Genomic DNA, 12,028 nt, shown 5'->3' with positions numbered 1-12,028 from the left:
TAGAAAAGCATGGAATTGGTCCAAAACTTAGATAAGATAGGCTAATTGCAAGAGGCTCTGACGCCACTGTTGGGTTTTACACCCTTCTACTAGTGTTTATAGCGGAATTAAGACATCTAATGTCTACACTAGTATTCCCAGGATCACATGCATAAACCTATGATAATCATTAATTAAAACTAGAAAGATAAATACCTCGTTCGCTAGTTTTCCCTCGAACCTTTCCAATTGCTTATGAGAAGATCAAGAGCTTCAAGTGTAGATCCTCTACTTGGGACACGAGCAAACAATTTGATCTCCCACCTTGTTGTATAGCTAGCACACCAATGGTGGTTGGAAAGAAGAACTCCTTTCTTCTCGACTAGATAGATAGTTAATGGGAATTAGCTCACTTTCTCCTCTCTACTTGATGTGGTAGAGTAAGAAAGCTTAGAGAGAAATTCCACACCTTATTCTCTGCCCTAAGAGTGTTTATATAGAACCCTAATAAGAATCCACCTCCTTTTAGGTTTCCTAAAACACCCTTTAGAATAAGATTTAGGGAAATAGTCGAAAATAGCAACTATTGGTATTTTCTCAATTCCCCAAGGAGGAGGTGTCCAAACACCACGAAAATTGGCAGATATAATTTTTATTATATCAGCAACTAACCCTCCAAAATTCAGCCCAATCCGAGTCCTAGAAGTACCCGAACCGGTCTAGGCCCAAAAACCCTGTTTTTGGCCTTTTTGTACTATCTTTGCCTAATTCCTTTTTAGGCCTATGAGATATGTTTATGGGACACTCCCATGATTATATCTCACTCCCACTAGTCATATCCTAGATCAATTTGTCACTCTTATGTGTAACCCGTTGTAGGATCCGATCGAAGTTAGCCGCGAATTACTTCGTAATTCGACGATCGTAGTTGGTCTCTAGCTACAACTCTACGATCCCTAAATCAATCGGACTTGATGATCTTCCACATCAATTGTCCTATCCGACAAATTGTTCGCATTGTCACCTTGGTCGAAGGACATCTCCTTCAACTCCTTCAAGTCGGACACCGGACGGTCTCGGTCCGGGCTTTCCAATAAAACTTACTTAAATTCAGAACTTTATTTTTATTACCACATACAAAATTACTTACAAATGAAGATGTTTAACCAAGAAATCAAAAGCAAATATAAAAAAAAAACACAGTTGATCATCATTTGGCAAGATATAATTAAGCTATGTACTAATCTTTGAATCTACCTTCATATTTCCGATAACATAAATTGTCTGACACTACAAGGGCCAAGACAAAATACATCCTCAAACAATATGTTGTTGATTCAAAGTTAGCTCCACGACAAAACCACAGCAAACCATCAGAAATAGCAACTCAAAATTTGATTTTTCTTGCACAAAGAAAAATCAAAAATATCAAATTACACGACTAAACTATCAAAAAAGGAATAACAAAAGATGCAACAGCGGTAGTACTGTAATATGTAGGAACTAAGCAGCAGCAGTAACATTGCAAGACTGCAAAAGATGTTGCAGCAGCCAACCGGTAAACTATCCAAAATATCACACATAGTAAACCATCAAAATGTCGAAAGTTTGGATTTGTTGGAGCAAGTCTTCAACAGCAAATCAAATGTCATGGAATTGCGGCCATCTCTTTAACCATCTTGCATCAAATGTCATCATATCTTGGCATCATCAAATGACTATAGCCAACGACCATCATATATTTAATGTCTATAAAATTCAACGGTCAACTTCTAAAAATGAGGACAGTTTAGTCGGTCAACCTATTTGGTCACTCGTACCGGTCGGTTATTTGGACGGTCTATATTGGTCGGTTGGTTATCGGTCGGTCCTTCGACATAAAATTTTGACTGTGACCGTCCGCCAATTCTTTCGGGCGGTTGGACACTGACCGTTATGACCATCGGGTGTCAATGGACACTTTTTATCTCGGTCGAACGGGTCGGGTAGCGCTCTTCCAGATCTTTTTCCCACCCCTACCAATGGCTATAGGGGTCAAACTTATTACTGCAGACATCCCTTCAGATAAAATCACAAACTAATTGAGGTTGTATTTGATAGCAATTTGGAGAAAGAATTGTCAACTAAAAAAAATTGGAGAAAAGAAAAAAAAGTAGAGAAACATTCACTTTGAGATATACTTGGTAGAATCAATTTCTCCATGACTGTTACCATATTTTCATCCATTTAGTAAGTCTGAGGGAAAAAAATTCACTTTCCACTGTTTGCTCCACTAGACAAAAGATTATATTTTATTGTCTCCATTCATCTTGTAAGCATGTAGATAGACTAGCTCTGATCCGTACATACGGCACGATGTGTTCGTTTAACACTTTACGTATTTAAACGCAAATTAGTTTCAATGATCAAAGAAAAACAGGTAGCTAAGGGAGCTAACCAATCCCGAAACAATAAAAAAAAGAAAATTGCAATGGAGGTGGCTTACGATCACGACTTCCTCCAATTGCTAGTGAATAAAAGATATCCATGTGATTGTTGGAGGGATACACAAATGAATAAAGGACTTTGTATTTGTATTCTTCTTTAACTTTCCAATCGCTAACGGGGAAAGGAGAATAAAGGACTTTCTACTGCTAGTATTATTTTTATTTTGTCTAGTGAAGATTCTAAATAACCGAATTATATTGTCATAATTTGACTCTATAATTCGGCGTGACATGTTTATAAAAAATTGTGTGCTCTACGAGTACGAGCTATACCGTAGTCATGAATATGGGATGAACTTCAAGGTCAATATCGTTATACAATTACAACATTATTGTAGTATCATCAATTCATCAACACAGAGACACATTTTATTAAATTCAGTATAACCATGAAATAAATCACTCCGGACACAAATTACATCACTCCAAACACAAATAAATCACACAAAATAAAAATGAAATCGTCCATGCACGTTCACTCGGTCGCTTGAGCACGTGCAAGGTTTACACTTTCCTGTTTCTTTTCAATTACATATTTTGCGATCTCTCTTGACAGTCCGTATCGTGCATTAATGGAGATAAGAGAAGCATTAATTTCAAATTTGTCATCGAGATGAGCAGTCACAGTTGATCTAATAATGCAAGAATTGGCATCTTGCTCCAAGATCTCGAAGGTGTCTTCATAAAATGAAAACCCTAGTTCCTTAAAACCAGCAAACCGCTGGACTCTCTTCACACGGTTTCTATCATCAAGCTCCATTATTTGTCCAGTAAATCTTTCCGGAATTCCTAAATAAGATAAAACCACATTTTCATCCGCTAGTATAAAATACTTTTCTTCTTTGTACTTTTGTACGCCAATGATATGTGAGTTTAAAAATTACTAACAACAATACAAGTAATAAAAAAGATGGGCAAAATTGCTAAGATAAATGCAAAAAAATCTTAAAATTATTTATGCATAGCGATATATATATATATATACCTTTAGCGGGAACGACTTCCATTACTGTACCAACACCTCCGTCACCTACGAGTACATCGACACTCTTGTAAGCAGTGGGCTCCAAAATCATAAGGAGTTTTGGAAAGTCAGGTGAACTGTGAAATGCCCAAATTTCATCTGCTGATGCGCCTACAACGTGGTAATCATTTGTCACGTGCCCCTTCATTTTCCAACTAGATTAAAGATTTTAATCGAAATATTTGGATATTTCTCTTTAACGAGAGAGCTCCTGCTGAATAACTTGAATGTAGCTTTATAGAGACGAAGCTTTCCTTTTATAGAAAAATGTTAGCGATATATATACATAGAGCATATATAATATTCGGAAGTATACTTAGTCGGCTACAGCCAGCCGGTTCCTATTTTTTTTCTGCGTCAACCGACTGCATAATTATTTATTTTGAGGCCGAACTCTTATTAAACAAATAAAGAAAAAGGTAGGTCTCCAACCATAAACATTATAAAGTCTTGTAATCACAATTTAAAAATAAGTCGTCGCCCACTTGTTGTTTATTAAGAAACTATAAGCAGCAACAAAAAAAACTAGGTCTTTATCTAGTATACTAAATGGATAATGCTATTAAGTGTGAAGGAAGAGGCATTACTAAACAAATGAGTCATTCTCTTCAACAAACAAACAAAAAAACAAAATGGGTCATTCTTAGAGCATCTCCCATGGGAGACTTTATCAAACACTCTATAAATCCTAATTGTCAGGTGTCAATAGAGATTCTCTTTCCTAAATGTCAATATAGAGATACTCTAATTTTTGTTGGTCTCCAATGGATCTCTAAAGTCTCTATACTTAATACACATGTCCCTCTTCAATCCAATAGATAAAAAATGGTTGAAAAAATAAAGTTTTCTATTGGTTGGAATTATAAAGTAACACTTAGAGAGTCTCAAGTAGACACTCTCATTTTAGAGTTTCTCTCTCTAGACATTTTATAATAAATGTGTCCACCTCATATTAGAGTGTCTAACAAAGTGTTTAATTGGAGATGGTTTTTTATCAAAAACTCCAAAAAGTCATATGTGGCACTCTAAGTGTTAGAGATTGAGTGTCTCATTGGAGATGCTCTTATAATGAAAATGAAATTATAAGGAGACCGACTCAATTGTACCTAGTCCACTGACAGAACCCTCTTGATTGGGACTGTATGATTGGATCAAGTCTTTAGAGCAACTCCAATGCGGTGAGGCTACGGATCCCAAATTTAAATTTAGGAGCCAATGCTCTTGGAGCTCCAACCGGAAGCCCAAACCAGAGTTCCAACTTGGAAGCCCAAGGTCTGCGCACCCCCATGGCGCGCGCTAGGAGTGCTTATCTCCGGGCTCCCAACCCCTATTATGACCGTCAGCGGGTTCCCCAACCGTCATAATTTGGTGGATTCTTCTAAAAAAGGGGATCCCCAACTATAGTTGTTTCAAATAACTGGGATATTCTTCAGCTGGATGTTTCAAATGCTTTCCTCCATGTTCTCTTGGATGAGGAGGTGTTTATGTCTCAGCCTCCTGGTTTTATAAGTGATGATTATCCTTCTTATGTGTGTAAACTTCAAAGAAACTTATATGGTCTTAAACAAGCACCCACGGCTTGGTTCAATAGATTTGCATCTTTTCAGCTCACTTTGGGATTCAAAAAGAGCTTGCATGATCATTCTATGTTTGTGAGAATTATTGGGTCTTCATCTATCATTCTCTTACTTTATGTGGATGACATTATTCTCATTGGAACTCATTCTCATGAACTTTCTCTTCTTATTACTACTCTTAAGTCAGAATTTCCCACGAAGGAACTTGGGTTTCTGAATTTTTTCTTGGGTGTTGAGGTCTCAAGAAACTCTTCAAATGAATTACTCCTCACTCAGAGAAAGTATGCACATGAGCTATTGAAGAAGGCAAATCTCTTGGATTCTAACCCTAGCATTACACCAGTTTCAGGTGACAATCGCACCTCCAAGTTTGATGGTGAGCCTTTGTCTGATCCAACCTTCTATAGGACTCTGGTTGGGGGTCTTCAATACCTCACTATGACTAGACCTGATATTTCATTTGGGGTCAATTATGCTGCTCAATTCTTGCAAAATTCAAGCTCTCTTCACCTACAAATTGTTAAGAAGATTTTGAGATATTTTAAGGGAACCATTGGTTGTGGTATTTCAATCACGAAAGGGAATTTGATGAAATTGGTGGGTTATTCTGATTCAGATTGGGTTGGATGTCCTGGCACACGAAGATCCACCACTGGCTATTGCATTATCCTGGGTAATTCTCTTGTATCTTGGTGTTCGAAGAAGCAACCCATTGTTGCTAAATCCTCAACTGAAGCTGAATAGTGAATACAAAGCTCTGTCCATTACTGCTGCTGAAATGCAATGGATCTCATTTCTTCTGGCTGAGCTATCTATTCCCATCTCTCGACCTTTTGTCATCTATTGTAATAATCTTGATGCTAAAAACATTGTTGCCAACCCAATTTGCCATGCAAGAACTAAACATATAGAGGTTGATTATCATTTTACCCGAGATTTAGTAGCTTCTGGTTCTCTACTTATCAAGCATATCCCAACCACTGAGCAGCCAGCAGATATGCTCACAAAAGGTTTGTCGAAGGTCCTATATGTCTCTCTTCGCAGCAAACTTCTGGTTCTTTTAGCTGTTTCAGTTTGAGGGAGCATGTTAATATAGATGACAGTGTACACAAGGTGTAAGAATAAATGAAATAGCATATATGGTTGGTGGGTGCCTAAACATACTAGCAGGTGCCTAGTAAGAAGAGCAGTGTGCTTATAACCTAAATGGTTGTTAGGAAGTTAGTTATGAAGCTGGAGAAGAGTTTGTTAGAATAACAAACTTCTCTTAACTAACTTTCTCTCTCTAAGAACTATAAATAGAGCATTACTTCTTGTAATAGAACTGATTGATTTTTGGTTAATAAAATCGTTTTAATTCTCTCTCTATTCATCTTATTATCTTTCTTTGATCATCATCATCACTTGATCATCATCATCATTGATTGATCTTCTATTACTTCTAATTTCACTGATCTCAACAAATCTCTCTCTTTGGTATTTCCTTTCTTCGAATTGAAATACGTACTCTTTCTCTCTCTTTGGTTCTCTTTCGAGCCGGAAGGAAAATGGCTTCACATCATTTCTTTCAATCTTTGTTCATCTTGTTCTTGTCGTCTCTCCCAAAATTATCTCTTTTGTTATCCTTATTCAAGCCCTCTCAAGGTAAGCAAAAGTTGTTCCTATCTAGTTTTGTTGGAAGGTCCACTCCACTCGGCCAAACCGAGTGGATTTGGTCCCATAAGAATCCTATTACAATTAAGATTCCTTAAGCATTAGGATTGTATTTTAGATAACCATCATGGAGTTTTAATGTCTCCCTACTCTTACATTGTAAACCTAAATACATGTATCCATACACATTGTACTGTCATATTGTGGGACCAAATAAACAAGTTCCCATTAATGGGAGGATAAAAGTCCAACAGGCTACTCCACCACCCTACTTTGAAAAAGTGTACAACTATCCATTCCTTGTCTTAAGGAAGAAAAGAAGCACCTTGGTATTAATGGATGGTGAAAAATTGGGCAAAGCATTTAATTCTCTTCCTTCATACGGATGAAATTGGAAGCTATAAATTGGCAGTCTTCCTTCCCATTTCAATCATCCCATTCTTTCAAGTTCTCTGTAAGTGAGAGGTAAAAGAAAGAGTGTGAGATCAAGAGAGTTGTAAGTGTGAGAGGGTGAGAGTTGTAGTGATAAGATATTGTAATCGGGGAGTACACTAGACTTTGTGTACGGTAACTCGGGTAAGTTGTAACTTCATATTTATAGTGGATTTGCTTGGTGCGGCTGAAAGAGGACGTAGGACTTGCTCCGAACCTCTATAAATCTTGTGTGTCATTATTCTTTATTTGCTTCGTGGTTATTTTCTATTTATTCACCATTTCATCCAAGGTCCTGGTTTTCCGCATTAGAGAAAAACTCTAAGTAGACTGATCACCTATAAGGAGTGGTTATTTTTCTCAACATGTACACACACAAGTTGTAGTGAATAACAAAAGGTATTTACGAAGTTCTTCTCTTCCTACACAATCACCATCTCTCTCTCTCTCGGTTTACCCGAAGCCAACCTCTCTCTCTCTCTCTCGTTTCAGCCCAAGCTACCTCTATATTCACACACTCGGCTTCACCAAGTGTGAACATCACCACTTGGTTTCAACCGAGTAGCTTAATTCGCCTTCTTCTCGGCTTCATCCGAGAACGACATTAATCAAGGTTTTACCTCTTCACAAGTTTCTCTTAATTACTATATGATTTTTTTTTCAATCATAGCTAGGGTTTTTAAGGTAGGCAGAGTTATGGTCATTAAGTTATGCACAGCCCTGTGTGCTGATGTAATGCCGACGCTTTTAAGCCCGCGAGAATACTCATTCCTTGTGGTTTTTTTTGCCGATGGTTCTATCATGCTTGTAATGGGGGTAAGCTAAAATAGCCTGACCACATTTACAGAAGTATGGACAATTATATCCAATTGATATACTAGGTTCAAAACAACTGCCACTATAACAGTGTATTTAACAAATAAAAAATATAATAAGGTAGAAGTAAAGACAGGATTATACTCCTTCATGATTCGATGAGAAAGAGATTGATAAGTAATGGTCCAGCTCCAATTTGAATTATACTCTATTACCCTCCCTCAAGCTAAGCGATGGGTAAGAGCTTGAGCTTGCTTCGAAATTGAGGACCAGCCAGTGATTTGGTTGAAACATCAGCAGGCTGAGATGAAGTAAACACATATGATAATCGAATCCTTTTGTTGAAAATCAATTCTCGAATGAAATGGAAATCTAAAGGAAAATGCTTAATTTTGGAATGAAAGACAAGATTCGAAGCTAAGGCTAAAGCCGAGACATTGTCACACCAGAGAACTGGTGGAGTGGAGATAAAGCCATGAAGATCTTGGAGAAGAGAGCAGATCCATAAGGTTTCAGCAGCAGACTGAGCAAGAGATCGATACTCTGCCTCAGTAGAAGATCAAGATACAGTAGGTTGTTTCTTGGCTGACCAAGAGATAGGATTTCCTCCTAAATAAATGATGAAACCAGAAGTAGATCGACTGTCACATATACTCCCAACCCAATCTCCATCAGCAAAAGCTTGAATATCCAAGGAATTGGATTTGGTAAAATGAATACCATAAGTAACAGTACATTTGAGATACCTCAAAATTCTCTTCACAGCCAGGAGATGAGAAGTTTGTTGGCTGGCTCATGAATTGACAAACAAGATTAAAGGCATTACCCCACCATTTACTTAAAAGGCATCACCCCACCATTTACAATCATGCACCTTGTTTATTTATTACTTTCGATAATTCCCACTTGATACAAGAATTGAAACATAATTCAAACACATTAACTAACTTTTAATATTGTTGAAGCACATTACATATCCTCAATATTGAATCCATAGACTCATGTATGATGTATTCATCCAAATATGTCCTGTTTATTTTTTATTACATAATTACATAATGTGCCACCGCTCTTGCTAGTTCGTATCGTGCACTGATGGGTGTAGGAAAAGCATAACAGTCACAGTCGTCCAGATCGAAAACCAAACTTGATTTAATAACACAACAATTCTTATCTGTTTGCTCATGAATTTTAATGGTCTCTAAATAAGCTCGGACACCTGATCCTTCAATTCGACTTAACCACTTTCTCCGCTTATAATTATCATGTTTGGAAATATATTCCTCATACTTCTCTTGAATTCCTAAATAAGATAAAACCCCACATGAATTAGAATTTTCCTTCAAATTAAATTTAGTTATATTTTGTTTTTTTTTTTTTCTTTGTTGAACTAGTTATATTTTGTTTGAATAGAAAATGTTTATCTTATTGTATAATGATCTTTTAGTATCAATCGTTTTTTCGGTTCAAAAGAGTAATTGTAAACAAAAACAATATCGGCCAGATAAAGTTGTTGAAGATTACCATTAACGGGAACAGTTTTCGTCATTGTGTTGCAGAACCTTTTAAAACACAATTTAAAAATAAAAGTCGTGGCTTGACTATAAACACAATTTGCTTTGTTTATTCCTTTTCTAATATTCTGAAATGTATATAGCCGGTTAGAGCTAGCTGGTTCCTTTTTCCACGGATCAAATTGTCTCATACCTATTTGTTTCTGTATGTGCCTATTAACTAATGAACTCTTGTAAGCAACTAATTTAAACATAAGTCGCGTCTGACTTGTTTATTAAAAAATAAAGTCTTAGTCGGTAGATTAAGAAACAGTTTCGCCATTAACAATGAAAATTTCCAGCCATCATAATAAACTAATCTCACTAATAAGTCGTATATAACACGAATACTTGAAAATAAAGAAGGAAGAAGAGTATTTGTCAATAAGAAGGGTAAAACTGTCAAATGACAAACAATCATCTTTTTAACGAATCAGATATTGGGAGAATGGGAGGGAGTAAGTTAAAATAACTTGACCCACATTTAGACGAAGTAGATTTTGAAGAGATTGATGTCTAAAAAAAAGAATGCTTAAAATCCCAGTTATTCAAGAAATCCCCTATTCTATTCCTCAAGTCCCACATCGGCTTGATGGCATCTTCGTGACCCCGATAGGTCTAGCTCCCTAACTGAAGGATTAGCTTTTAGAGAAGCCGTCCTACGGTTGTTCTCTCCAACCGCAAGGGTGGCTAAAGGCTGGAGCAGACTTTCTTTATTTTTAGGTGTGAATCACTTAAACTATTTATTCCCCTACCTTAATTTTTTGGAATAGAATTTTTTATTTTGACCTTGCGAGCACCCCCTCAAAATAGGGCAACTAGCCGAAGCCTGTGTGAAGCTTCAGCGTCACATCAAGGTGACAAGATTCAAACCTATGGCCCTCTGTACCCAAAACAGATGCGCTGACCACTACTTGTTAAATTGAGAAATACCACATTTCTAACAGACAACAACAAAAATCTGAATTTCAAAATTAATCACCAAACACAAAACACCTCGTATGAAATCCTTTCTGCACGATCTTACCATCACTCTATTGGCTACTTGGATGCTGGTCTATTTTCAATTACATATTCTGTTATAGCTTTCAATTGTTTACGTCGTGTAGTGATGGGAACAAGAGAAGCATAACATTCACAGTCGTCATCGAATTGAAAAAGCAAATAATATTTAACTGTACATGAATTCTCGTCTTCCCCCTCTAAGATTTTGAAGGTTTCTTTATACTGTCTCAATCTGTTATGATCAGGATATCGCGCTATTGACTTGTGACGATGTTGATCATCAAGCATTTGTATTTCTTCCTTATACTTTTCTGGGATTCCTAACTAACACAAAACCACATTCTCATTAGTTAGTAAAAGAAGAATAAGTATTTTTCACTTATACTTTGATGTCATTCTTAATTTTATTTGTGTGAGATTACCATAGAAACTAGAAAAGATTATTAAAAGTGAACAATGCCGAAATAAAAACTTTAACTTTCTATAATTTATAATTGCAAAAAATTGTATGATCCAATGTTTAGAGAAATTTAGTCAAAACTTCTTATAAATTTTTTGTTTTGTTAAAAAATGATTAGCCAATTTTTTAATCTTCAGTTCCCCAGACATTTCCTTAATTTATCACAACTTACAACAACTTAATGTCAAAGGTCTGCAGCGCAACAGCTTTGTAACAAGTTTGCAACGACTTGCAACAATTTTGCAAGAGGCTTGCAACACTTTGTAAAGAGCTTTGCGAAAAATTGGATTTAAACTAAATAAAATACAAATATTTTAGTTTTTAACAAAAAAAAATTTGGATTTGTAACAAAAATGTATATATAACTTGTCTTTTTAACTTAATTTTTTTTTAAAATTAAATCTGAGACCCAATTTCTTGTTTATTTTATGAATACAAATTATACTTGCATAGAGAAAGTTCCCTTAAGATAGAAATAAATACATATAGTCATGATAACGTATATATGAAGTTATAATTACCGTTAGCGGGAACGATTTCAACAATCGTACCAACACCTCCATCACCTTCCAGTACGTCGACGCTCTTGTAAGCATCTGGTTCCAGAACCATGAGGAGCTTGGGGAAATCATGTGAACGATAAACTGCCCAAATTTCGTCGGCTGATGCACCTTCGACATAGTACTCATTTTCCAAGAGCCCTATCATTTTTCCAATCAAAAAGAAAATTTGATCTTTGATGTTTCTCTTTCAGTGGTGCTCTGGTCGAATATGACTTGAATGTAGTTTTATAGAGACCACTCTTTCCTTTTTATAGAGAAATTTTGGAGATATATGAAGAGGGTTCTCTAATATTTGGAAATTTATTTAGCATGATAGAGTTCGTTGGTTCCTTTTTTCACGGGTCAAATTGTCTCATATTTATTTGTTTTTTGCCGCCAAACTCTTATTTAACAAACAAATAAAAAATAGGTCTGTGCCCAACAATTCAATGAGCTCCTCTAATCACGATTAATTTAAGAACAAGTCGTGTCTCACTTGTT

The 12,028-nt window shown here is 36.2% G+C and overlaps 1 protein-coding gene and 1 long non-coding RNA gene across 2 annotated transcripts; both read right to left on the bottom strand.

The window, feature by feature from the left end:
- Window positions 1-2,812: 2,812 nt before the first annotated feature.
- Window positions 2,813-3,750, bottom strand: LOC147569847 (S-norcoclaurine synthase 1-like). Its single transcript, XM_086672411.1, has 2 exons — window positions 3,451-3,750; window positions 2,813-3,254 (listed from the first exon to the last, which is right to left on the bottom strand). Exons 1-2 carry the CDS (start codon window positions 3,635-3,637, stop codon window positions 2,941-2,943), a joined length of 501 nt encoding a protein of 166 aa, XP_086528537.1. The 5' UTR covers window positions 3,638-3,750; the 3' UTR covers window positions 2,813-2,940.
- A 6,707-nt stretch (window positions 3,751-10,457) lies between these two features.
- On the bottom strand, window positions 10,458-11,817 carry LOC147569846 (uncharacterized). Its single transcript, XR_015231350.1, has 2 exons — window positions 11,507-11,817; window positions 10,458-10,845 (listed from the first exon to the last, which is right to left on the bottom strand). It is a non-coding gene; the product is annotated as an uncharacterized LOC147569846 (long non-coding RNA).
- Window positions 11,818-12,028: the final 211 nt, after the last annotated feature.

Source organism: Eschscholzia californica, unplaced genomic scaffold (genome assembly GCF_041429995.1).
Source record: "Eschscholzia californica isolate CP2 unplaced genomic scaffold, dmEscCali1.0.p SCAF_1, whole genome shotgun sequence".
Classification (NCBI taxonomy): domain Eukaryota; kingdom Viridiplantae; phylum Streptophyta; class Magnoliopsida; order Ranunculales; family Papaveraceae; genus Eschscholzia; species Eschscholzia californica.
The sequence above is the reverse complement of the archived record's forward strand: the minus strand, read 5'-3'. Positions and strand labels throughout refer to the sequence as shown.

Bases quoted from the DNA above. Each gene is read 5' to 3' on its own strand.
- LOC147569847 (XM_086672411.1), bottom strand. From the start codon at position 3,637: ATGAAGGGGCACGTGACAAATGATTACCACGTTGTAGGCGCATCAGCA. The intron at 3,255-3,450 runs GTATATATATAT...TATCTTATTTAG, and splicing joins GGAAGTCGTTCCCGCTAAAG to GAATTCCGGAAAGATTTACT.